Below are 27,978 nucleotides of genomic sequence, written 5' to 3' on the forward strand. Positions count from 1 at the left end.
TGATCCAGCCTGGCAAAAAGATGTAGCAGCATCCTTTGACATTTAACATTGGGTTTTTATCTGGTTTTGTTTGTTTTTCTTCTTTATTACAAAGGTAGTGGCAGCTCTGAAAAAAAGGCTCTTTCTTGGTTGAAGTAACAGCAGTAGCCAGTGCTCCAAGTACTACAGAAGGAAAAAATACCTTCACTGCCGTTATGTGAGTAACACTGAATGGATTGGTTTGATTCTTTTTAAATTATCTTTGTCCTGGTTTTTAGTTTTACTGCACCTGCATCTTGTTATACACATACTCCTTCCTGTACCACTGCTCCTTTAGCACTAGTTGTAATAGGTGATTGTTGTGCCCAGGCTGCAAACCACAACTGAGGTGACCTGTCTGGATGAGATATCTCTATAGTCTGTTTTTACAGGATAGTATACTTAAACCTGAAAAATTAGCATTAACACAAAAAAATCCAACAAACCAAAATAAAAAAAAAATCACCAGCATTTCAGGGCTAAGGACAATAAAACAGACTAGCTTCCAATTAATTTACCAGCTTTAATGCGTGAACTGTGATAGACATGAGGCTGGTATTTTTACATATTTATGAATCTGCATTATTTGGCTAATATTAGCCATTCTGTGTCCTTACAGCTGTTACCCCCCTCTAGTCTTGGGGAAGATGCTATATATTTTTGTTCAGGCATCTCTCCTTTTTCTCCAAACTAAGTCAATGTTCAACTGTCTGTAGCTTTTCAATATCTTTGGTCTCCACAATGGGCAGTAATTGACTGCCAGGCAACCAGTGGTCAAAATAATGCCTTTGACCTGTAGTTACCTCCTTATTCTTTCAAGGCAGAACAGTGTTTTCAAACAACCCCATACATAGTAATTTCACCTTTTGATTGGGTCACTCATATATTGTTTTTAAAATAATCATAAAATTGCTATTTAATAATTTCTAGAGCTTAGAAAGTTTATGCAAGATGAGAGAAAAATACAGTTCATTTGTAGTGTCTTTTTTGCATGCTGTTTTTCTTCAGACAGGACTCATAAATATTCAATGACATCAGAGCAATTCGCAGAGTTGAGAAAAAAATGACCTTTGAATTTCTATGAAGAATGCAAATGAGCAAAGTGTGAGCTTCAATGGTAAGTTTAACTTACTAGTATTACTAATGTCCTTCTTTACCTGTTCTCGAATGTATTTATGAAGCTCTTTGTTTCCCATTTGTTCTTCAGCATGTTTGAAATTTTTTTAATTGCTTTTGAAACATTTTGAGAAACACCTGTAAACCTAAAAAACATTAATTATTAGCACAGTCTGCCCTTTTTATAACTTACTGTTCTGTGAGTCTAAGTATTTTAATTTACTCAAGGTCTAGAGAACTTAATTCTCATAGTTCTTCAGTTTGCAGCATTCACATGAACTGCGTAGCTGCCGGCTAAAAACTACATCACAGTTTATCTTCAATCTTACTTCGTGTTTCAGTAAAACGTGAAATGTAGCAATGTATCCACCTTTTGTGAGGGCTTTTTAGGGGTAAGACCTTTTAATAAAAGTATTTCTTTTAAACACTAAATTGTATAAGAGGGATGAGACTTGGGGAAAGCTTTCTATCTTACTGATTTTTAGATACTATACATACTGTCATTTAGCTTCTAAAATAACAGCTGTTTTAATTTGACTTTCTGAAGCTTAGTTTTTAATCAGTAAAACTACTCAAGTTTCTGACCATACGTTTCAGCTTTTGTCCATGAAAACTCTTAGAGAAGATGGCTGATGTAAGCCTGAAGGAAGTAGCACTAATACTCGGTGTGGTGGCAGCCTGCTACTGGAACAGCCTCTTTTGTGGCTTTGTTTTTGATGATGTTTCAGCGATTTTGGACAATAAAGATTTGCATCCTTCTACTCCGATAACAAATCTATTTCAGAATGACTTCTGGGGCACTCCGATGTCTGAGGTAAACTGTTTGTGAAACACTTTGAGACATGCAGGAAATGGAAAAAAACCTTGCAGAGAGTTTTTACACTTCTTTTCCCTAATGTGATTTTAAGAGAATAGTTTGTTTCTGATGGAATTTGGTGGTGTTAGTGTTTTGTACTATAAGATCAGGAACAGATGTCGCTTATATTCCCTTTGTTCAGTAAAAGAACTTGAAGTCATATATCATGCTTCAAGATGCTGTGTGTTATCTAATTCCAGTATTGAATTGGACAACTGTGACCGTTTTCCCTTCTCCTGCAAAAGCTAGGCTTTGACATACAAGAGTATTTATTTGTAATTGCAGCCTGGAAGGAAAGATAACATGCTTAAGCAACAAAGCTAGGAGTTAGAGAATGGGTATTGAATCCATTAAAGTTAGTTGAGTAAAGATGTTTATGTGAATTCAGAGCTTTTGGTTTGTAGCCCATGTAGAGTGGCTATGTTTTTATCTGAAAAGCTGCATTGGCATTAAAATTGTTGATAAATATGGTTAAATGGCAATGGATAAAGGATTTACTTATAGTTTAGAAAGTTACACATGGTGTCATTGCTGAGCAAACGCATAAAAATTCTGACAGTCGTAGATGTTTTGCCTATCAAGGCATTCTGTCTTACAATCTTCTCTTTTCTTATGGTCATAACATACAGAGTTAGTTCCTTGTGAGATACAAGCTCTACAAATAGACTTTGATGCTTAATTTTCATATAACCCTGTATTGAAAGCTTCCAGACTTTTTCAGATGCCATCTAGTCCTGTAGTCATTTAAGTAAATAGGTTCCTAAACTCCTCCCAGTAAAATTTCAAGTAGTATTTTTCAACATGTTTTTGCTCCAGAAAAACCCTAACTATGTGGAGCAGTAGAAAGCCATCTCATTCCGTGTTGATTTTGCACTTAAAACCAACTGAAAGGTTAATTCTGACTACAGGAAGTCAGATTAATTTTGTTGTTCATGGCTTTTAAAATATTTTTTCCTATCTTGTGTTTTTGTCTGTGCGTATGTGCAGTCGGGTTCCCTGTGTCTGTCGTGTGTGTGTGTCCCAATTTTTTCTTTGATATTCTTCCTTTGTTTTACGGACATATTCAGCAAAATATCAACAGGCTGTGGGTTGACAGGTGCATTTGTGAACAGGAAGATAGTGTTAAGTGTATTTTTTTAAAAAGGTTTTATGGATGGAGTAACTGGCAACATAGACATATTGACTGGTAGATGTATTGAAAATATGTAGATAATACATTCAGCTGAGCTTACCAAATTATTATTTTATAAAATACTGATCTAAAACATGAAATGACAGTGATCAAAATTTTGGAATAATACATTAAAACTATACAGAAGTTGGAAAAATAGTCAGAATTAACTTCTCTGTTTAATGTTTTAATTTTGAGTTTTCATTTAATTCACTAGATTATTTTATTATTATTTTTTAATATTACTGATATTCAGGGCTTCATTCTGAAAGTAGATGCCTGAAAATAGAGGGGGGAATCATGTATGCATAGATTTTTTAGAAAGATATTTTGGGGTAGAAGTCCCTTTGTAAGTTGGTGGTGACTGATTTATTTATTTATTTTCTTTTAGGAGAGGAGTCATAAATCTTATCGTCCCCTTACAGTTCTTACGTTTCGCTTAAACTACTTGTTCAGCGAGTTAAATGCAGTTTCTTACCACTTCCTAAATCTGGTCTTTCATGTGGTGGTTTGTGTAGTCTTCCTCAAGGTGTGTAAGCTTTTTCTGGACAACAGGAGCAGCGTAGTTGCATCCTTGCTTTTTGCAGTGCACCCAATACATACTGAGGCGGTATGTATAGCTTTGATATGCTTAATTTGTTCAAGCTGTATTATTTAACCTTAAATTTCATGGGTTTTATATCCGTTTATATGTTGTAACTACCAAAAGTATGTGATTTTACCAGTACTTACTCTGCCCTTTGCACTGAGAGGTGGAGGTGACAGATTTTAATGCTCAAAGTTGTTTAGTATTTCATGCACCTACTGAAAAATAATTAAAGGAATATTAATTTAGTTATTAAATAACTTGGATCTCTGCTGTGAACATTGGCTTTTATGATGACGGCTTCTTTAGCTTACATAGATATTTATTCTGTGATGATTCATCCAATATCATGTTTTGCAAATACTATCAATACCTCTCAATTCATTTCCAGAATCGCTAAGCACTCCCTTCCAGCTAATCACCAAGTCAGTGCTGTCCACCTCCTTTCATGTCAATGGTTCTGTCTCAGCAGGACATTTTCTAGGATTATTGTTTCTATGCTACATCCAGCTTAGGGCCATTCTGTTTGAACCTTCCATTTTTGAATGTATCCGATAAAGAGGAAATACGTTTCTCACATCTCATGTTTACCTTTCGTTTGATTCTGAAGGAGTTTTTCACTGCTATGAAAACCATTATTTGTACAAGCTGTCTGATTATATACTTTTTAGTGGTCAGCTAGGCTTGCAGTGTTGTGAAGTAAGTGGAGTCTTGTGATCACCGTTCATTAATTCGTTTCCATCAGAAACACTGATAAAGCAGATCTGCAGAATTCTCTGCTGTTATTTCTGCACCGCTTAGATTGGCTTTCCTAGATTCCAGTTCACATGTGTTGCAAAGCCCATTCTCAGCAGTCTCTCTCAGTTTTTTTGGTCCTGATTTATTTGGGTAAAGAGTTCACATCTCTCTTGTTCTCTAGAGACACAAATCCCTCTTAGTAGCAATTCAGTAGCCTGGATCTGTGTATTTTGTGCAGATCTTTATAACAATTAAGTTCATGGGGTTTATAATTGGCTGCTACTTGAGCTACTAATATGTCCTTGCTAGAAGTTGGGTGCATGTTTAAAAATGCAGAAGTTAAACACCTAAAAATTTTTGCTTGCTTTTGTGGTTGAAAGTACAAAGCCCTATAAAGTCTTGCGTAAAATATGGGTTAAAAAAATTATTTGTTAATTTCATTTGGTTTTCTGTTTCTTTGAAAAAACGTGATTTAAATTTCAAAGATTGGCTCTGCCTCTTTGTAGTAAATGTGATAGTATCTTTACAAGAGCATTAGCAAGTTGCTAGTGACTTACTTTAGTGGTTTACAGTTTAGATCATCCTATGTGATTTTATCACTTTCATTCCAAATATGATGATTCTTTATCATGCTTGAACTGTTCAGATTCCGTGTAACAGTAACACAGTTGCTACAGAGTGAGCAAAATGTCTTGTACAGATCCTACAAAACATTGTGTAAGGGAAGCTGGTCCTGTAAGGCAACGTGTTACAAAATAGGGTTATGAAGCCATTGGGTGATAAGTGTGTCATACCTGATATTAGCCACATGAGGGCACTTTAAGACTATGTGATCGGTAGAACTTCGTGCTGCACTTAACATTTTGAAACGCTGAGATTTGTGTGCAATTGTAATTGAATTCTGCTGCTGTACTTAGATACTCAGTGAAGAAGCAGCTAAGGGGTTTTCTTCTTCCTCCCCCACCTTGTTTCCATTTTAAGCTTTCTGCTTTTGAGAAATAGAGCATTTTATCTTTTCAAGTGTTTGCATTGAGAATTCCACCTAACATGCAACCAAGAAGGGATTCTTAGAGTTGGCAGTTGAGACTTGGGCTCGTGTATAAAAGGCAAAACAACTGGAAGTTTCCATAAATGGAAAAGAGGAGGTAATAATGAGCTGGATTTTAGAATGAGGACTTGGGTTCCAGCTAACATATTCAGACTTGAGTGAAAACTTCAAAACAGGTCTCATTCCTAGTTTTTGTATCGTTTAATGGTACCTTTTTTATCATCTGATAATTGAAATGTGTCTGATTTTAATTCCTTCAAATTAGTCTCCTACTTATTACTCCCTGGCACAAGAGTTTGAAACAGCAGATGCAATACATAGACATGTCAAACCTTTACCTCTCTTGTGATAAACAGATTCTTCCTGGAGAAATTAGCAAAGCAGGATAAATAGAAAACATTTTTCTGCTTGACTTCAGAGAGAAGCTGGGCTCTTGTGGTGGTAATACATTGTTTTCTGAGGAAGAACTTTTGAGGAAACATTTTTTTTTTTCTGTTTTGGATAACAGCATCATAGTTTTCATTTGTCCTTGTCTTTGGAATTCAAGTTCAGTCTTACTAGCTATTTTGCTACTATTCTGGCATGTTGACCATCTTCACAGCCATGGGATGTCAACTAACCTTGTGAGTGCTGGAATTTTCTCTCATAAATCACCTTTGTATCTAGAAATAGAATCTCTCTTTTCTTGTCAGGGGACTGTGAAGGCACACCAGCATGCTTGCTTTACTAGTGATCTTTTTCTGTTGCTCACCAGCCTAGGCTGCGGCTCCAAGGATGTCGTTGCATCTTCAGCAGCCAGGAGGAAATGGCCCGCCTTTTGTAGGTGGGGCCTAAACCTTAATTAGATCATTACCAATACAAGCCAGCTGGGTGATATATCCATATTTTTCAATTTCTTTAATTTCTGTCTTAATGCTGAAAAATTTTGAGATCCAGACCAGGAACCCTTGAAACATCTTAAGACATTTTTGGGAACGAACACATGTATACTATGCAAAATGTTCACACAAACTCTGATATCCTGTCAGTTGTGAAACATGCTTTGTTTGTGCATGATGCAGCAAGTCCTTTGGTAAATGCAGGCTGCTCCCAATGGAAGCACCAGAGCATGATTTCAAATTCTGATTTGAATACTTTTCTTTACACTGTGACCTTGAATATTAAATTGCTTTCACTTTTTATACTGTGCTGGATCAATCATGCTTGACCAAGAATCTACCTAGCAAAAAAGACTTCTAGCTAGCTCTGGATAGCTGAATGTCAGGTTTCAGCATCATCATAATTAAACGATGAGCTGTGAGGTTTTCTTAGCTAAATACAACCATCTGCCTCGGGATAGGATGCCATTTTTCAGCCAGCTTGCTAGCAAAAATTTTGGTGTAATCAGAAGCATTACAGAAGAGGATAAATGAGGAAGAAAGCAGTCCTAAATGGTACTGCGGTCAGCACAGTGGCTACTGCAGTAACCATTAACATAGTGAGCTGTTTTTCATCTCTGGTTGTTGGTTGCACCTTAATGTTTTTTGAAAACAGCTGCTGAAATGGAAATTAATCTATTTCATTGGGAAATCTGAAACAACACATCTACCCTGTGGATTTTAGCACTTCTCCAAATTTTCGTAAAATCCTTTCCCGTGTCTCATTACCAAATGAAGCACTACCTGCAATTTTAATATTGCCAACCAAATTTTCATTCAGAAAATTTCCAGATGTGTAGCAAAGCCTGAATCATTCTTTAACTCCATTGCACAGAGCTTGCCATAAATTTATTTGTAATTCTTAACTACTCACCTGAGAGCTGCCATAGCACTAGTCAAGGGAATGCTTCTTTCAGATTCAGATATGTTCAGTCAGAAAAGATAGGAACAAAAATAGCAATCATAGTTTCTGTATGCCACTGTCTGCAGGATGTATATGTACAACAGTCCTTGTCAGGCTTCACTTAAAGCTCTTAATGATGAAAGCTAGTTTCTTCCAATTCTTGTGAAGAAAGCAGTTGTTATCTTACCCTAACCCTGCTGCAAATGCTGTTTGTGGCTGGTGCTACTAAAGATAAAAGAAAGTACAGCATTTCTGTTGCTCTCCTCAACGGTGATACTTAGGGTCACATTAGCGACAGGTGACCACCAGCTGTGACCTGGATCGTCCTGTTCTCGTGTTCAGTAGTGATTGAGCAGAAAGCAGCCTTACTCTTCTTAGTTTTTTTTCGCTTGATTTACAGATCTTGTTTATGCATATGCTGATAGTATATCAGTCATGCACTATGCTAGGACTACAGTAGTCACTGGAAGAATAATCTTGTGTTTTCTTCTTTTTCTTTTCAGGTAACTGGAGTTGTGGGCAGAGCAGAACTTTTATCATCGATCTTTTTTCTAGCTGCTTTTTTGTCATATACAAAATCTAAAGGGCCAGATAATACCATAGGTAAATGATTGACAAATATATACATAACTTAATTTCTATATCACTGATAATAGAGCTCTCAAAATGATAATACAGGTGGGCTGGTTATTCACCAAGTGTGTACAAAAAACCTTCAGCCTCAAGATACCCATGTAATATTACTTTCCATTATGAAGTGCCTTTTTTTTTTTTTTCAAGACTTAACCACTTGTTCAGTTGTTTTGTAACACCTAAAGTAGGGGACTCTTGCACTCTCTTCTATTAATGCAAGTAAGTTGAAGTATACTGAGATGCCTCAGATGGTCACAAGTAAGCTGCAGATTTTCAGTGGAGGTGTAGGAGGCTTGCCTCTTTTCTAAAGTCACATTGACCTTGTGAAAATTCATGACTCCCTATAAAACATTCCGTTTGATAGAGTGTTCAGATGAATTAGGAAAGATGGGGTTTTTTGTTTTGCTATCATAAGTTAGTCTTTTGCCTTTCATTTAGTTCTTTCAATATAAGGGAGGCAGTTTTAAAACTGATACATGTGTATTATTTTCTGTAGAGTAAAACTGGTAATCTTCGCTTTAATAACAAATGGCATACTGAATAAGTTTATAGAACATAGCATGTTCAAACGAGAAAAGCCCAAGTCTTCACTTTTTAGGTTAATTTACTTTATTAAATGTTTGATTTTGTTGTAAGATGGAACATTTTCAATGTCTTCCTTATTTGCAGTGTGGACCCCTATTGCAATGACTGTGTTTCTAGTAGCTGTTGCAACACTGTGTAAAGAACAAGGAATAACGGTGGTGGGGATATGCTGTGTGTATGAAGTATTTGTTGCTCAAGGGGTAAGCTCTTGAAAAATAAATTGAATTTCTTCTCAAGAGTCCTGTAACGAGATGTTAAGTACTTTGAAATGTCATATTTCAGCACTGATTTTGTCAGTTCAGGCTAACTCCATAGTTTGGTTACATTTTTCAGATTTTTTTGACTCAACTGATGTTTAACATACATGGTTCATGGTGAGGGAATCCGATGACTTTGAAGTTGTCCTTTACGCACCGTACAGAGATGTTACCAAATATGCTCAGTAAAGAATCGATGTGTCTTAATAGAAACCTAAGGTTTTAGTTGACTGAGGTTTGCAAAGACTAGCATGTAACAGTCTTGATTAAAGTCTGAGGTGCATTAAGGTGGAGGATTATTTGGTTTTAATTCCTTTATTAAAAGTAGAGAACATATATACAAATGCAATTCATCACATTCTAGTGAACAAACAGATGTTTTGGAGTAGCCTTATTTGAATCAGTAATATTCTTAGGAAATTTGTTGTTCTAAGAATACCTTTATATTTATTTTCTAATCTGATGGGTTTCATCTTAAGCATTGCTAAGTCTTTACATTAATAGTAGATTTTATTTTGTTTAGAGAAACAAGATGTTCCTACAGTGAAATAATTCTTGACTCTTTAATAGTCAACCATATGCAATTTAAACATCTATGGTTGGTTGCATGTTCTAGGAAGATTTTCTAGTTTACTATTCCTTGATTACTTAAAGGAATATTTTGTAAAAACTGCACCAGTAAAAGCTGAAAGATTGTCTTGAGTATACATATTCAAGGCCAAAATACCAAAATCACATTTTTTTTTGTGCTTACAGAAGGATGTATGTTTTTAACTGTTGTCTTTGCAAGTTTAGTGAATAAGCATATAATTTTGAAACTGAATTTCTAAGAGAATCACCAATATGTGACTGTACATTTCAATCCGCTCTTCCTTTCTTTTAGTAACTTTTGATCTGATCCTCATTTTCATGAAAGTTAAACAAGTTTGTGTAAGTAAACTGAGTAGAAAAGATAAAATCCAAACTGAGGCTTTTTCTGAGGGCAGAGGTGCAGCATGAGCTAAGAGCTTGACCAGTTCTAAAAAACTTATCAATATCTGTAGCTCAGCCAACCAGTGTATGTGAAGCAGTAAATCATCCCTAGCACAAGACATGAAGACATAGAAAAAGAGGTACACAGGGAAAAAAAATCAGGGTATGTAATGGGGAACTGTACAAGATCACAATGTTCATGAGGCGGGGAGAGATGGGTTACTGCAGTAGAGGCATAAAATAGAAATTCTAGGTTAATCAGGAAGTGAACAGTATTTCTACTGGTCCTAAGGAATTTTATTTATAGGGCAAGTTTTCAGAGGGACTGATAATTCTAAAAACAGTGATTTCTCTTCTTCAATATTTATTTCATGGTCATACTTGATTTATTGAAGTCTCTGAGGATGGCTTAAACTTTTTAATCTATCAGTACAAAATGCAGGGCTACAAACATACAAGTTCAGCTGTCATAGGGTTAGCAAAAATAGTTGAATAGAGTTATTTCTGTTAGAATAGTGAACTTCTATTTGGGAGTTGTCATGAAAGCTCCAAGAAGCTGAGTTGAGTAACTATTGGGAGCAGGCATTTAGAGAAAAGGAAGAGGGGAAAAAAAAAAGATAAAGTAGTTCATATTTATCTAAGGAATTAGTGAGTACACTGTCTGATTATAAACACTTTTTTCCTTTGCAGTACACCTTGCCAGTTTTGTTGGACACAGCTGTACAGATTCTTCGAGGAAAGGGCAGTATTCCTTTCTCTATGCTCCAAACACTGTTGAAGCTCATAGTCCTAATGTTCAGTACGCTGCTGCTTGTAGTTGTCAGAGTGCAGGTTATCCAGTCTCAACTTCCAGTGTTTACAAGGTAATAGTAAAGTGTCTCTTGTTTATGGACGCTGATAAAGAAGATGTGGCTTAATGAGGTCTGAATGAAATGGCCAAAATGCATCAAGTGTTTATTAGCTTATTTTAATATTGGTAAGCAATGACTGTACAATATTACATTTTTTGTGAAATTGATAAATGGTGTATTTCAGTACCTGTTGACAAGAACATCCAAAATATTGAGGTATCTGAGCAGGAATTAATTTTTAAAAACTTAGGTTTATACTACTTGTGGTAGTTCATCGTAGTAATTCAGAAATTAAATGTTTTATTCTAAAGTATTTTTTTTGACTATGTGTTTGAACCTTGACTAAGTACTCTAAACTTCTTAATAAGTTTTTTCTCTTCTATATAAAAACATTTTTTTTTTATTTTTATATATGTGCTATGCAGAAAGCATGGTTGACTTCAGATGCTGCTGTGCTTGAAGATAAGTGTATGTAAATAATGTTAGAACAGAAACACTGTAATTTATCTTGAAAGTGTGTGAGCAATGTAGAAATACAAGTCTAATGTTTTCCCTGAAAAATGAGGCAAACTATTACAAACATAAGCAAGGACTGTTGAACCCAACTTTAGGTGTAAATCATTCTGTTTCTTCGAACTTATGTTGATTACATCCCAAACCAGTTTCTTAAACCTGAAAGAGGCTCCATCCTGCACTAAGATGAGTCATCATGCATGGTTCCCAAGTTACACACCTGACAAATGCAGGAGCATTAGGATATTATACATGTCTGTAGTTGGTAGTTCTAGCTATGAATCTGAAGTTTGCTCATTTATGAGCACAAAGCGGATCAAGACCATATCTTTTTTTAATTAAAAGCTCCTTTTTGTCCTTCCTTTTGCTTCAGGTTTGATAACCCAGCTGCTGTTAGTCCATCCCCAGCAAGACAGCTGACTTTCAACTACCTCCTCCCTGTAAATGCTTGGCTGCTTCTCAACCCTTCAGAATTATGCTGTGATTGGACAATGGGAACTATTCCTCTTGTGGAGTCTTTGTTAGATGTTAGAAATGTTGCCACCCTTACCTTCTTTTGCTTTCTGGGATCTTTGATCGTCTTCAGTCTCCGATATCCTGGGGATTCCTCCAAGACTGTATTGATGGTATGAGTGACACATTGTTTTTGTCCTTTTTTTTAAGAGTGTAAGTGGTTCAGGTTGTGTGTTTGCATGCCTAATCTGCTGTGACCCTGAGATACTGCATGCACCTCCTTTTGGGCTAGAATGAACACCTAAGAAAAGAGAATTGTTGTAGCAACAAAACTGTTAAATTGCAGTAAAGTACGTGACTCTGTCAGGGATGAGATGGAGAAGAATAGACGAGAGATGAGAATAAATATGCCCCTTGTTATGTATTTGCAAACTGTATTGCAGCCTTGCTCAGGTATTGACAACTGTACAAGGAAATGGGCATTTTCAGTAGAACTGAAATATGACTTAAAGATTGGAATGCGTTTCCATCCTGCAAACCATCTACCTTGGTCAAGTGTCGATAGTCATGCTGTGTATTTAGCAGGTGACTTGATTTTTTTTCTCATAGGTACAAAAGAAAAGAGCATATTTTGGCATTTAGGAACACAAATTTTCCTCTTTTGTTGTTCTTTTAACAAAGGCACTCTTCTGTAGTCTTTTGCCTATTCTAAGGAAAAAACTGATTTTGTCAACCTGTAAGATCAGTTCCTGGTTTTCAGTATTATATGACCTTAAAACTGAAATGAATTAACAGGAGAGAATACTTTGGAGGAAATGGAAAGAAGCAAATAAGCTAGTATTTTTCTTATCCCAACACTGTCATCTTTTTGATTGCTTCCATTGCAAATTTTCACAAAATTAATGATTATCTGATGCAGTGGTTTTTTATTAAAGTGGTCATGTACAACAAACCCACGTGCTTAGATCTTAGTCTGCTTCAGAAATGGTGTACTTTTTTAATATGTAACTCCAACTACCAAAAGTTTCACATGGGTGGGAATGTTTATGCACAATTTAAGACTAAGGATTTCTTTGCTAAGCAGCTGACAAACTATGATTCACTTCAAAGAGACCTAACATTATAGTTCTGACTAATACAATTTTTATTCTCTTGTCACTGGAGCGAGACAATTTGTTTCAGTAGAAGATCTGTGAAAATGATCTGTAGTACTGTTGATGAAGCCTCTTGTCCTGAATTTGGAAACTATGTATGAAGAAAAGAAACTTATATATCTTATTGATAAAACGAATGTGCCAGGTGACATCTTCATTAAAAAAGGCTACAGTTTTACAGCACTTTAAAAATGTAAAGAAGTAGTTCAATCTTCCTTCTTACATAAGCTTTAAACAATTGTTCTCCAGTGCGCTGACAGCAGTGGAAATGTGTGTGGGAAGTGGTTAACTTTTTTCATAGGACAGCTCTTGAACTTTAAGGCTGTTTATTTCCTTAGCATTTCTGTTTACTCCCTACTCAGTCAAGTTTGGAAGAGGAGAGGGTTAATGGAATTGTCTGCATACTTTGTTGTAAGTCAGTTAGCATTTGTTTGAGGGTGTATTTTTTTATATTTATTTTTATTTTTCCAAGTGTTTTTTTATCGGAAGGGTCTTCTGAAATAATTCAGTCCAGCCCGCGAGCCTCAGTGTCACTTAACACAGTATAATTCTTGTTTACTGAAACTTTTTTCCTTTAATATATACCTATCTTGTGTATGTAACCTTCAGTACGATTCTGATTTTTTTTTTTTCATATACAATGTCTAAATGCCTGGAAGCTAATTTCTTAGAAAATGAGAATGCAATATTTTATATTAAAAATTAATTGGTCTGTACTATAACATGTAATAACACTGTAGGCCACAGCCTATTTCTGCCTTCCAGTAAGCTGTTAATGTCCTGATGTAGGCCGGATAGTCTGCTAAGGGAGAGAGAACAAAAAAGAAAGTTCCAGGTAACTATGTTGAATTGCTAGTTTTAAAAAACTTTTTTCCATGCTTGGTTCTCAGTTCTACCAATAAAAGCTTGGATTTATGCTGGTCAAAACAAACTACTATTCTGGCAGGTATGAATTCTAAGTGCTATCCATATGGATGCCACATGGTATTAGTATAATGGTGGCCTCATCACAGTTGGTACCATGATTAAGTGCACTTTTGATATTTCAAACTCTAATGAGTGTCACTCTAAAGGAGTAATAAAGGGCTTTATAAAGAGCTTCTGCCATTACAAATCTCTAGCATGTTTTGACTCTGTCACTAGCTCGATGAGACCCTGAGGTGTGCTGAAGCCTGATCTAAGGGAAAAACTCTCAAGTTGCTTTTGTTTGAGATCAGAAAAAGTAGAACTTCAGACCTGCTGCAGAAATAAAGATGTTTATTAGGACTTTGCAAAGAAAACGCAAAAGGGAGAGATCCAAAATGCAAAAGAAGATGTCTTTCTGTACTTGCTGATGTGCATATGGATTTGGGTGCTGTACTATTTGAGGGACAAGACAGAAGAAGGGATTCCTTCTCCCACTTCCTCAAGTGCCAGTGGACGTTCCACAGTTTTCGCAAGGAGAGTCTTGCAGGATGAACTCATTATTGGGGATGCAAAAGTTGAAGGACTCTTTCTCAGTCAGTTTTCGTCTGTTGGATACCAGTTATCTCCAGGAAAAATAACTCCGGTAAGTGGGTACATTGTGTTTCATTTTGCCTTGTTTTAATTTTTGCTATAGGTTCTAAAATTGTCTTTTCAAAATAACAGAGCTAGGAGAGGACAAAACAGATAAATTGCCTTTTTTTTTTTTTTTTAACCAACTGACAATATTAACCTAACAAAAAATGGGATTATATATTATAAATTGGAACACACATTTTGGCAGATTGATTTCATTATGCTGCTTGAAGTAACCAATTATTCTTACATTAGTAAAAGACGTCCTCTTATATTTCCTGTTTACTTTATCCATGTGAATAGTCAGATAACTTGACTATTGGACAAAGTGACCTTTATAAATAGGTTACACTATAAATATTGAAAATGTTGAGTACTAATAATAGTACTGATCTAGAATTACTTAGGTGGCCTTTCAGTAGGTGTCAGAATCAAGCTGTGATCATGGCCCTCGTTTGTTAACGGAATTTCTTGGGTATAGACATTCCGTTGTTGGCTGGCAAAATTTAATAAAAGCTTTTTATTATATTTTGATATTGGCTAAGTGTCCCAAACAAGGGTGCTTTACCTTCCTTCTGATAAGATAACACTCTGTCCTACTCAGCTGCGAACTTTGGTGACTTGTTACTGTTCAAATGTCAGGAGCAGACAGGTATCCTTGGGCTTCTTGGAGAAGATTTTTAAGTATTGTGCCAAGACATCAGTACTTCTAAATTTAACAATGTTTATTTCTCTACTCATTATGCTTACACCTGACTCAGGCTTTGAAATGATTCCTTATAAGCTTCTTACTGGTTACTTAGCAATTCAGATACTCTTCATAGCTTATGATTGTGTTTTAGAGTTTTGTGATATGCTTTTTTCTTCCTGCACACTTCAATGATTTCTGTCTTTTTTTTTTTTTTTTCCCAGTTGTCTTGACCGGGATATTTTTGAATGAAGCCTCTGCAACTGCTGAAAGACTATGATGAAAAGAAAGAATAAATAAGCAGAAGAGAATGCATTTTTATCTGTAGTAGGGCTTTGAGTCTATTGCCCAAGAAATTATATTTGAACGACAGTGTGCTAAGGAGAGGCAAAAGGACTAAAAGAGAAGTTCAGCAAAACATTGTGTAGTGTTTGTCGTCAGAGGAACTGCACAGAACAGAACACCCAAAGACCTTTTTATAGATGCCTGGATCATAAGCACTCAGTGGAGACCAAGAACTTGCTAATAGCTGTAGAAGTGCGGAAAGAATTGGCTTTCATTATATGTATTTTGACCTCATGAGGCTGTGGGACTTATGTCCTCACTGTATTAAAAAAAAAAACGAACAACAAACAAACCAGAGAAACTGGCATTTTTTGAGCATTAAAACAATAATTTTAAAAAATCTTAAGAGGTGACTTCTTCAAATCGGTATACCAGCAGATTTCGTAAAATAAGTTAATTTGTTTAAGCCTATGTACAAGCCTTGCATACATTTAAAAGCTAAATACAATTTATTCACATTGCAGTGAAAACACTTGGAAAATAGCACATTGTTTGCTAAAGTAGATTTTGAACGTGCTTTTGTACTTACAAATGCTTTTGGCTGCTCAGAACAGAATGAAATACAGAATGGTACCCTCACTTCCCGTAATCCACTCCCAAAAGTGTGAAGATATTTGCTATAACTAAATTAAAAACTGATGCAGAGGACTGGCTTGGGGTTAGCGTGAAGAATCCTGCATTTCAAGGTGGATTACAGAAATTATAGAGTTCTGTGTTGAAGCTTTTACTTTTACAGATTGTTAGGTGCTGTATAAGGAGCATGTACTATAAAAACGTAAAGGAGAAAGGGAGAGGAATGTGACATGGCATTAATTTAAATTTTATCTCCGGATAATTAACATACTCTCTGTGTTGTGCTTGTAATTTGTTCAAGGCTCAATTATGTATTTATTTTTGTGTAGCTTATTGAGTTGCTGTGGATCAGCTGAGTCGTGTTAACGATCCATGTGCGTATTCTTGGCCTCTTGAAATATGAGCTGGAACCTTACTTGAAGTTTTAAATCAGTGTTGCATTTTTATATGTGAAATCCTAGATTAACTTTCAGACTGGATTTGTTAACTATTTTAGCATAGAAAAGGCAGTTATGCTTAAATCTAGATAGAAGGTGACAGCCAGTTGTATTGAAAATTTCTAGAAAATTCCTCTTTATTTATTCAAAGAAACATTCCATTTCTGTAAGGGTTTTGTGTTTTGTAACTTGGGGGCCAGATATTTTTAAATAATTATTTAAGTCTTTTCTGGTACCAGAGATTGTAAAGCTGCTGTTTAACAGTCAGTCGCCCAGGACTTAAAGCAAGTGGTCGTGTCCACTTAATCTGCAGCAGCAGAATTTCTCTCTTTTAATTCACACACCTTTTGTTAAGATATCTGTCATCAACCTATGAGCTGCAATTACGCAGTTCATAAGTTCATTGTCATCTTAGATATTTCAGGGTGCACTGTCTAAACACTGATGTTTATTCAGTGGTTGATTCTGATTTTTATGTTATTTCTTCACAAGTTTTACAGAGACTAAAACTGGACTTTATTGTATTGTAAAAATAGCTGCTTTATGCATCATATAAGCTGGTATAAATTTGTAATTGTTATAAAAGATAATGTCCAAGGTTCTCGGACTGTCATGTTTTTGTATGTGGAACTCTTATTAAAACATTGTTCTGAATTTTATCCTTTGATCTTAGTGTTTTGTCATACAGCTGCTCTTTTCTGTAGTGTAGAAAGGCAAATACACGTGTAGGCCCTTAGGTAAGGAATACTGTCATTTGCAGGTTAAAACTTGCCATGTTCAGAGTGGTCTCAATGTAAAAGAGATCTTAAGGTTTAAAAGAAAAAATCAAAAGCCTAAAGATCTACTACGTATGTCTATTTTTCTGAGACTTTTTTTGTTTGTAACTGCTTGTAATTTGTTTCTTGGGTACAGTTTGTCACTGCCTAATCTTGATTACTAATTTATTTTCATGTCTTTTCTAGGCACTCTGCTTAATAGTGCTACCATTCATTCCTGCATCAAACCTCTTTTTTCCTGTTGGATTCGTAGTAGCAGAACGAGTGTTGTATGTTCCAAGCATGGGATTCTGCATTTTGGTAGCACATGGATGGAAGAAATTATCAAATAAAAGGTAAGGTGGTGTTACCTATGACCGATTTCACTCATCTCTCTTCATTTCCTAAAAGATAACTACATTTATAACTGCAAGCTTTCCCAGTAGAGCTTTTGCCAGTGTGAATTTATTACATTATAGCTCCTATTCTGTTTCAAGTTCTTAATGAACAGAGAAATGGCAAGAAACTCTTTGGCAGTCATGTAAACAAACTACAACAAGGAAGCTCTAACTTAGGAGACCAGTGGATTGTTCTGAGGGTATTGTAACATTGATTTAAAATATATATACGTATATACACGCACATATGTATTTTATACATTTTTAATTATATATATATGCATAAATATATATATATATTAAAATGCTTCAGACTGCACCAAACATTTTTAGAATTCAGTGTAACTTACATTACACATTGCTACAGAATGGAATTTACCTATAAGCCTAATAGTATTACTCATCTCTGTGCAAAAAATCTTTTTGGCCAGAATTGATCAGTACTTTATTGAAAGATGATTACTGACCGAGGTTTATATAATACATGTATATCAGTCTGCAACGTAGTAAAATATCTTTGTTACTGATAAAATTTTCAGATGTCCCATGCTAGGAATGGACAGCAGATCCATTCAGTATTTGTTAAACTAAAGAATTTTTTGGGTAACAGTATCTCCTTAGGAAATTCTGCTCTAAAAGCATGTTTTGCACGCACGTTTGGTTTTTCTGTTATCTTCTACATTGATCTGCGCATACCTCCCTCTGACCTGGATGCTTCGTCCTTGTGACCCCAGTGGCGTCCTAATGCTAGTTCAGACAAACAGAAAGGCAGCAATTCCCAATCTGTGTTGTCTGCTATCATTAGAGGTGAGGTCTTGCAGTATAACTTATGCTGACTGGTGCTGCCAAAGCTGACAGCACTGGATAATGAGGAATTAGTGATGCCTTGTGGGAGTGAGGAGGAATTATTATCACAAATCCTACTACGAGGCAGTAAAAGTAGAAGTGATGTGAAACAAAGCCAGGAACCAGGATAGGATTGCTGGGGAGAAAAATTAGGCAGCAGTTTTGTTTACTGCAAAAATATTGGGAATTAGCACTCTAAAAAGTCTTATGAGAGAGAGCAGGCTCCTTGCTTTAGAAATACGTGGAAAGAAAAGACTTATAAGGCTGGTGGGGATATAGATTGCTGTATATGCCAGTTCTCACTGGTCGCTTTGCTAATGTTTTAGAATTGTGTAAACCAAACAGTGTAGTCTTAAGTCTGCAGAGCATTTTGTTTATCTTAAATATGAAGGGCAAAAAAAAGTTTTTCAGTTTTTAGCAAACCCTTGTGAAGTACATGGCAGTGTGAAGCAGCTGTTGCATAAGTCAAGTATAAGAAATAGTTGGCAATGGTAAACAGCCTTTGTCTGCTCAAGAATAAGATTTTTAAAAACAAAATGATATTCATAATTATAGGAAGGCTACTAGGTGTTTAATATATTTTTTTAATATTTAATTAGAATTCAAAGACCAAATGACCAGCATATTAAAGCATATGTTTTGTATCTATTGTAATTAAATTCAGTCATGTTTAAACTCCAGAAGAATAAACTGCACAAAATCTAGAAGATTGTTCCTGACAAGCTTAGTCGCAGAGAGTGACTTCTGCCCCAGTTTGCAACTTTAAAAATAAAATTGCTACAAAAACACTAAACCTTTCTCTTATTTAGCTATTACAGTAGCACTAGGATTTTATTTGCCTATGGAAGATTGGGTGGTCTCTACAGCAGGCCTCTCTGTTGTGTGAATTACAGCGTGGGAAAGATTGGTGATTTGTGCAATAAAGAATTTGTATGTAATTGTCTGATAGGAAACAAAAGGATGGGTCGTATTTTAGTTGCTTTTTTCATACTTTCACATTTTGTACAGTATTTTGAAGAACTTCACTGTTTGACATCATGATCATGTTCGTTGCCTATAATTACAGATAAGCTCTAACAGAAGTACAATTTTTTATTTACATGATATTATGTGCATTGCGTTTGTTCTTACTAAGTGAATTACATAGTGATAAAATAATTGGGTATACAACAAAATTAATTTGAAATTGGACATTATTTCCTTTCAAATTTTGGAGTGAACCATTTGGTGACGAGGCAAATAAATTGGAATATACCGTTCACAAATATGGTCCTTAGTTTATTTACCTCCTAGCATGAGATACTTATTCTAGTGTGCTTATAACAATTCTTTGTTTGTTTTATTTTGTAGTGTGCTAAGAAAAATTTCTTGGGTTTGTTTGGCTGCAGTACTGTTCACTCATGCCTTAAAAACACTGCACAGAAATTGGGACTGGGAGTCAGAGTACACGTTGTTTATGTCAGCTTTAAAGGTACTGTATTCTGTTTGAAAAGGATAATGGAAAGTTTGTGTTGCTGTTCTTCTCAAAAGGCTGCAGTAGGGCATGATAAAAACTGAGAGAAATTACGCTTGTTTTGCCACTCTTATTTCTACATTGACGGTATTAACATCTAATTAATTGCTTTTGAGAATGCTTTAAAAGCATTGTGATGTACATATGGGAATTCATGTGCAAGGAATAGATGATTTTTTTCTTGTGTTAAAGCAGTTGAATGTATTCTCTTACCTGGATGAAAGCATGATATGTTTCAGTACAAGAATCTGCAAAATGTTTAATGCATAGAATAATTTCTTCAATGTGCATATGGCATGATAGGACAGTTTGTACAACATCCCATAACAATTGCAATGAATTTTAAAATGTTTGGTATTTCAAGGGGCAAATAACTAAAATAAATGGATGTTGAGGAACAAGTTCAATGTAATCATTCTGTATGCAGTGTTTTGTTACTCTTTACATATAGCAGCTTGATGAAATCTGCCATTTGCTGTGCATTTTTACATCTTTAAGACATAGTTAAAGGAAAACCAATTGTTATGTAACTTCAGCTTAATACCTTATGCATTGGTATCTTTTCTCTCTTTCAGGTAAATAAGAACAATGCAAAATTATGGAATAATGTGGGGCACGCGTTAGAAAATGAAAAGAATTTTGAAAGAGCTCTGCAGTTCTTCATACAGGCCACACAAGTGCAACCAGGTAAAAGCTGTGACTAGATGCCTGAGTGGCATCTCCGCACTCTTTAGTATTTCAGTGTGCTTAGCTTACTTAAAAAAATCTTCTCAATGATCTGTTTTTCCCCAGCTGAGCATCAAACAGTGTCATACAATAGGTCACTTGATCTGTAGTTTTTGGAAACAAACTCAAAAGAAAATCTTCCAGAAAAGTGTCTATAAAAAGATGCAAAGAATTTCCATTTACAACTATTATTTGGATTACATTCTTTCTGAATTAACTTAAACTGTAATTTCTTATGAAACATTTATTATTTATTTTTTTTATTTAAATCTAAGGTGTATAAAAAATTTAAAAATCTAGATAGTATCAAAGTGCACATTTACTCTGTTTTACGTATTGTTGCAAAAGAAGTTCTGGATAGTACCAGACAACCTTTCCTTTTTCCGTTTAGAAGTCTAATAAATAACCTTCAATTTATGTGCCTCTACTATAGTAAGAGATTAAAGATAGATATGTGCAAGTATGACCTCAAATTTTTACCATTTCCCAAGAAACTTTATAATCCGTCTTTGGTTCATGATTAAATTATTAGCTTCATAGTTAAGATGAGAAATAATACCGAATTGCTCTTTTTTTTTGTTTTGTTGGTCTTTATGCAGTACCTGTATTTCATGCTACTCTGAGGGCATAGGTACTTATTTTCATGATACTCAGTGCGTGGAAATATATGAAATTTCTTTTTGTTTTTTCTGTTAAGATGATATTGGTGCCCACATGAATGTAGGAAGAACTTACAAAAACCTAAACAAAACTAAAGAAGCCGAAGAATCGTATATGATTGCTAAATCATTGATGCCACAGGTAATTAGTACCTTTATCTACCACCACAGGAGGGAATTCTCTCAGACCTATATTCATGATACCTTTTCGTACTTTTCCTGAAGCTCTATGCTGCTGCATACTTTAAAGTGTTTAGTTTTTTTTTTAAAAACCTATCTATTAAAAGAGTAGGTTGTATATAGTCATAGCTGTTAAAAAAAATTGCTAACTTGGAACTTCTTTGTTAAAACTATTCTACGTTACTTTTTATACTACTGTGGGTTGTTGTTTTTTTTTCCTGAAATTAAGGATATTAAACAAAGCAGCAGTTAAAAATGTACACTTATAGTTTCTAGTCACAGTGGGTTTATTTTCACTTACAGCTGATACACTGATGATGGCTTGAGTTTATGAGCCCTCAAGAGAAGGCTTAAAGGCAGCATTGGAGGTGTGAGAAGGTAGCTGCAGCAGCAACAAAAAAATCTTTGCCTGAACATGCTTTTAAAAATACGTGCTTTGTTACCTTTACCGTTTGTTAAGTTATATTTAAACCTAGCAAGTATTACTTATTCTAGCTGTTTAGGAGAAAAAGAGCGACATATTGTGGAGAATGTATGAAGGTAACAGAAGCTCTGGGTAAAGTGAGACTGACAACAAAAATCAGCAGTTCCTTGAGTAGAAGTATGGCATTAAAAAGTTGGATTTTTTTGTGAAACAGTACGAAGATTCTAGACGGATAAAGTATAAACAGTACAACTGTTCTAATGTCATAATAGCATTATCGTCTTTCATGAGTACTTTTCATCTGCTTTATCGGTGGCTGTTAAAATCTTATTTACGCTTATCTTAGGCTGGAGGGTTAAAAAAGGGAAAGAAAATGTCTGATAGAATGTCCATTTATGTGACAGAAATATTCTTTGTCTGAACGAGGCAAGTTTTGCAAGGTCTGGTTGGTTTCGAGTGGCTATCTGCATGAGACCAATTAGGTAGTAGCAGAGCTTAATTAATTGAGGTCTTTAATATAAAAGTCATCTGCGTCTTCATAGAATTAAAGAAGAAAAAATATTCTGTTTATATTTTGGTATGATTTTCTGGGAAGGAAGAGTTGCTATTTGTAATCGTTAAGAGCCAGCACACTAATGTCCACTGATACCCTAAAACAAATGTGGCAGAGTGAAGAGGAGATCTATACTGATTGTCTGTCGTATTTTTACTCATCTGTGTTTGGTACATATATTCTTTTTGACAGATTATTCCAGGTAAAAAGTATGCAGCAAGAGTTGCTCCTAACCATCTGAATGTTTATATCAATCTTGCAAACTTAATTCGAGCAAATGAATCTCGCCTCGAAGAAGCAGATCAACTGTATCGACAAGCAATTAGTATGAGGCCAGATTTCAAGCAGGCTTACATCAGCAGGTATCTTTTCTAATTTTAGAGATACGTATTCTTGAATAAACATTTATGAAGATTTGGGGCAATAATCAATTATTCATTACAAGCTCTGTTCTTTTAAATTCCTGCTTCAAATGACGTGTTTCCACATAGGCTGTGTATTCAAACATTGGATAGCAAGACGCTTCCATTAGATTTCTTTATGAGCCTCAAACTCAAATTTCTAATCTCCTAGTTTAGTTTTGAACTAAAATGCCTTTGATTAGTCTGAATCATGAAGCTTTCTTTATCCTTCTTTGTTAAAGGTGGTCCAGAAAACGGAAGACTTAACTAAAAAGCACATAAATGTCAGCTAAATAGATAAGAGTAATGTGGCTGTGAGTTTTGAGGCTTCTGTTCACTCTTTTGTTAGTTGCAATTCCCACTGGGACTTAGGGAGATGTGAAGATGCCTAAACTATAGCTGTTGCAGTGTAATTACAGAGCCAACATCAGGACCCCTTGATCTCTTCATTTTCGTTTTTGTCCTCTGTGTGTGTGTTGTATATACAGACTTTTGACAGCTGAAAGCTTTGGGAATGGTATGTAAAACAGGTCCTGTATTCTTTTGTGTTTCAAACAAACAAACAAACGAAGAAAATGCAGTTATCTCACATCTCCTGTGTATAGGAAGGCAAACTTTTAAAAAGCTTGTCAATTATTTTCGTATTAGTATGAATAAAAGTTGAAGGTTAAATCTGATTCTTCAACAGGGGAGAATTACTTCTAAAAATGAACAAACCTCTGAAAGCTAAGGAAGCTTATCTTAGAGCTCTAGAACTAGACAGAACCAATGCAGACCTGTGGTACAACTTGGCAATTGTTTACATTGAACTGAAAGATCCAACAGAAGCCCTGAAAAATTTCAACCGAGCGCTAGAACTCAACCCTACGCATAAACTGGCATTATTCAACTCAGCGCTGCTAATGCAGGAGTCTGGTACGTTAGTTGTCTCTTATATAAATATTGTGTATTTGCTTTTATAGGGTCCATACTATTTATTTTTTTTATAATGAACTGGTTTATTCTTGGAAAGTAGAAGATCGTAGCATCATCAAAGACGAAACTGTTTATTGTAATGGTCAGCTTTGTAGTTTATTGGTACCGTATGGAATTGATGCAAAGTGTACGTATACTTTAGCTGATTAGCATCTTTAATACAAGTGCTATTTTACAATATAACATCTTACAAAGAATAGTGTTACACAGGCATCTTTGAAATTGTGCCTATATATTCTTTAAAAAGTAGTATTTAGTAAAATATGTGTAATATCTATGTTTTGCATTTATATTGATTGATTTCATCCTTCATTGACTGAAAAATATAACTCATCTCTGTGGGCTTTAAATCTAGCCCTAGGAAATGTGAATGTTTTCATAGGTTCCTCTGTAGTACTGATAATTAGGAAGAATTAAGTTGAGTTTTTATGAGCTTATTTTTTTCATATGTATAGCTTCGAGCATGCAAAGGGTAAGCCTTTTATGAATTGAGGCTGTTGCAAAGATCACTTAGCAAGTGACTAGTAAGGTTTATTTCCCTTTTGTTGGGAAAGAGAAAATACGGAGTCGATTGGAGTTGATGCAAATGGATTATTCTCCATCTCTTCTGGTATTGTAAGTTAGGTAGTATAAGAAATGCCTTGTTTCTTGTCTGTAGAAGCACAAGGGGCTTCAAACAAGCAGAAGCATTAGCTCTCTAGTGTTCAATTATTCATACCATACTGTTTCAGGAGGTGAAAGAAGGTGGTTAAAATCAGCTCCCTGCTGCCCCATCCTTCAGTAAGTCTGTGCCTGGAATTCCTTCCTAAAATGCATTCACTGGATTATTCAGAAAAATAGCACAGACTACAAGCTAGTCTTAGCTAATCCTGGTATTATCAGATTATTTTACTGTATCTTTTTTCAAACTGTGATGCAAGTTAAGGTATGGGAGTTACAGATTTTATTGGTTTGGTGTTAGAAGATATTTTAGCCTGGCTACATCTGAAGTCACACTATGTGATCTCTGTCTTTAAACTCTTTGAATCTTTCTTTAATAAACGTGGTCTTCTACTCCGAATTTGTCTCTCTAAGAGCTGGTTTGTCAGAACTGACGCCTTCTCTGCATTCCATTTACTCAACCATACATGAAAATCGTAGAATCATAGAATCTTCTGGTTGGAAGAGGCATTTTCTCCCTGTATCATCCCACAGAGTCCTTGTAGTTATCGTGAGTGATTAGCCCCTTCTTCCATAGGTCATAGTCTTTCTTTTTCTTCTTGAGCTCTGGCCAGAGCTCTCTGTTCAGCCAGGCTGGTCTTCTGCCCTTCTGGCTCGTCTTGCGGTTCACTGGGAGAGCCTGCTCCTGGGCTCTGAAGATTTCCCTCTTGAGAATTGTCCAGGCTTCCTGGACCCCTTTGCCTTTCAGGACCAACTCCCAAGGGACCCTTCCAGCCAGTCTTCTAAGAAGGTTGAAGTCTGCCCTCCAGAAGTCCAAGGCAGCAGTTCTGCTGACCCCTCTCCCTACTGCTTCTATGACTGAAAATTCTATTATTATTCTATTATTATTATTAAATTCTATTATTATTATAAAATAACTAATAATTCTATGATTAGAAAATTCTATTATTATTATTATGAAATAACTAATAACTCTATTATTATTATGAAATAACTTCTCTTGAACTTGAAGAGACACCTTTTGTATCTGTTATACCAAACCTAAATATAATTCAACAGATAATAGAATAATGATGCTGACTTTGGCTACAAGTCAACTGTAAGAAGTTTAATTCTGCAAAGAAGGTAGATGTCATTCACTTTTGCTGTTACACAGCAGTGATAAAAAGTAGCATTTTAAATCCGTTGCCATTTACAGTTTTGTTAAAGATGTTACGTTTTTGTTTGTATAAAAGTTAGCATTTTACAGGCCTGATCTAAAAATCCTTCAGCATAAATCTAGAAATAAATGCATTTTCTGTTATTTAGGTGATGCTCGGCTTAGACCTGAAGCTAAACAAAGACTGTTACATTATGTGAAAGAAGAACCACAGGATGCAAATGGGTACTTCAATTTGGGTATGCTGGCAATGGATGACAAAAAAGATGTGGAAGCAGAGGCATGGATGAAGAAAGCCATAAGCTTACAGCCAAACTTCCGAAGTGCTTTGTTCAATTTGGCACTGCTTTATTCTCAGACAGCAAAAGAGTTGATGGCTTTGCCCGTCCTGGAAGACCTACTGAGATACTACCCTGATCATACCAAAGGTCTGATTTTGAAAGGAGATATCCTTATGAACCAAAAGAAGGATATTGTTGGAGCAAAAATGTGTTTTGAAAAAATTTTGGAACTGGATCCCAACAATGTGCAAGGAAAACATAATCTTTGTGTGGTTTACTTCGAAGAACGAGACTTAATAAAAGCAGAAAAATGTTTGGTTGAAACGCTAGCACTGGCACCTCATGAAGAGTATATTCAGCGTCACCTAAACATAGTTAGAAGTAAAATTGCATCACTCAGTACTACGGAACAATCACTTCCAGCAGATGGGACTGCAACTGCAGCTGCTGCAGAAGAAAAAAAGAAATCATTTCAAAATTTGAAAGAAGTAAAAAATGAGCAGAAAACAACCCAGACATCAGCGGATGACAATAAAGGGCACTCAAAAAATAAGAAACGAACAGAGAAAAACAATATGGACAAAGAGACTCCCAAAAAATCTACAAAAGAAATTAAAGACATTGAGAAAAAGAGAGTTGCTGCTTTGAAAAGACTAGAAGAGATTGAACGTATATTAAACGGTGAATAGTCTTTATCATGTCAGGGTAGAACAAGGAGAGAACACTATTTTTAATTATTGTTTAATATGTGATCCAACTGGAAAGTGGTCTCAGTGCTTTGAAAACAGAAATAATGTTGACCGCATATCACTTAGCAAGCAGCAAAAGGCATTACAATGCTTTATGTGAGAAAACTGCAACTTTTAAATAAGATTGGGGGATGGGTGGGAGTTGAAGGATAAAGGGTTGAGAATAATCTTAAATGCAGGGTCCTAATAGTGAGAAAATAGCACTCATAGAAGTCAGTGGTAGTCAGGGGTATTCGGTAATGCTACTTTCAAAGAATCAGTGGAAGAACTGAATGGAGAATTAATGGGATAAGCCAGGCGCTGCTGCTTTCCCCCATATAAATCTATTTGTATTAACACTATCTACATTTCGGTTTACACATCAGCATTTTAAATCTTTCTAGACCTCTGCTATACACGAAGAAGGGTTTTTCTTTGCGTTATTTGTTTCCAGAACTTAACAAAAAGTCATCAAAATTCCACTGGTTGTAGTATAGGAGGATGCAACAACACACTAACATTTTCAGTTCCATTCTAAATATGGAATGATGTAATAACCTTTTAATTGTTCTTTACTTACACTGCTAATGGTTTGTACTGTTTTACCTGATGGAAATCTTATGGTGCTCTTAAGATGTTTGGACTTTGCTTTTACTTTTAAAAAAAATGTGTGTCTTCAGCTGTCCATCATCTAGTTGTTTTTAAAAATTATATAAAAAAAGGGTGGTTTACTGACTTTTTCCCCTGTTCATTGAATGCTGATAAATGCACTTTTGGTACAGTAACCAGTATGCTATGCAGTAATCCTTGTTGACTTTGTATCAATGGCTATGGATTCACTCCTTGGTGTAGTAAATTATTCCTTGTTTATAGCAAACTGGCTTTACTATTTCTGTCATTGGAACAATATTTCTATTGTCATGCCTTTTTACAACACTACTATAAGCAATGATTGCTGAAGGCAGTGTGGCAGTAATTAAGCCACTGGATTTAGCAATGTTTTACACAAGGAAATGTGGATAGTATCCTTCTGAATACTAAGTTCTGTTGTTTTGATACTTTGTCATGGGTGTGTGGTTTTTATTAAATATTTATTTTGACTACTAAAATATTCCGATTTACACTTTTCCACTAATGCATCATTTTAATTTCTTACAAGAAATGAAAAATCTTTGCGATTTCAGTGTTGCTTTTATCCTTGTGCAATGCATATATTTTTGTTTAAATATACACCGATTACCTAAACCTGATGTTTTCTTTAATTATGAGAAAGAAGTGTGAAAGCTGGGTTCAGTAATAATTTAATTAATCATTAAATCTAACTCTTACTCTTCATGTTTTATCTTATTTCATCATGTAGAAGTGT

General features: G+C 35.3%; 1 protein-coding gene across 3 annotated transcripts; it reads left to right on the forward strand.

Annotated features, from left to right (window-relative positions):
* TMTC3 (transmembrane O-mannosyltransferase targeting cadherins 3) lies at nt 1–27,887 on the forward strand. Of its 3 annotated transcripts, none has more exons than XM_086610910.1 (15): nt 1–196; nt 1,027–1,135; nt 1,732–1,948; nt 3,553–3,771; nt 7,858–7,957; nt 8,657–8,772; nt 10,492–10,664; nt 11,539–11,791; nt 17,317–17,465; nt 19,704–19,824; nt 20,442–20,553; nt 21,290–21,393; nt 22,601–22,770; nt 23,498–23,724; nt 25,753–27,887. In XM_086610910.1, exons 3-15 carry the CDS (start codon nt 1,760–1,762, stop codon nt 26,571–26,573), a joined length of 2,754 nt encoding a protein of 917 aa, XP_086467036.1. In that variant the 5' UTR covers nt 1–196; nt 1,027–1,135; nt 1,732–1,759; the 3' UTR covers nt 26,574–27,887. The 3 variants fall into 3 exon arrangements, with proteins under 3 accessions (XP_086467036.1, XP_086467037.1, XP_086467038.1); XM_086610911.1 differs by having other exon boundaries at nt 1,031–1,135; XM_086610912.1 differs by lacking the exon at nt 3,553–3,771.
* The last annotated feature ends 91 nt before the right edge of the window (nt 27,888–27,978 follow it).

The sequence above is a fragment of the Tauraco erythrolophus genome, chromosome 4 (genome assembly GCF_009769465.1).
Source record: "Tauraco erythrolophus isolate bTauEry1 chromosome 4, bTauEry1.pri, whole genome shotgun sequence".
Lineage (NCBI taxonomy): Eukaryota > Metazoa > Chordata > Aves > Musophagiformes > Musophagidae > Tauraco > Tauraco erythrolophus.

Coding starts and splice junctions, on each gene's coding strand:
- TMTC3 (XM_086610910.1), top strand. CDS start 1,760: ATGGCTGATGTAAGCCTGAAGGAAGTAGCACTAATACTCGGTGTGGTG. Junction 19,825..20,441: donor TGTTTATGTCAGCTTTAAAG/GTACTGTATTCT, acceptor TCTCTCTTTCAG/GTAAATAAGAACAATGCAAA. Junction 22,771..23,497: donor AAGCAGGCTTACATCAGCAG/GTATCTTTTCTA, acceptor ATTCTTCAACAG/GGGAGAATTACTTCTAAAAA.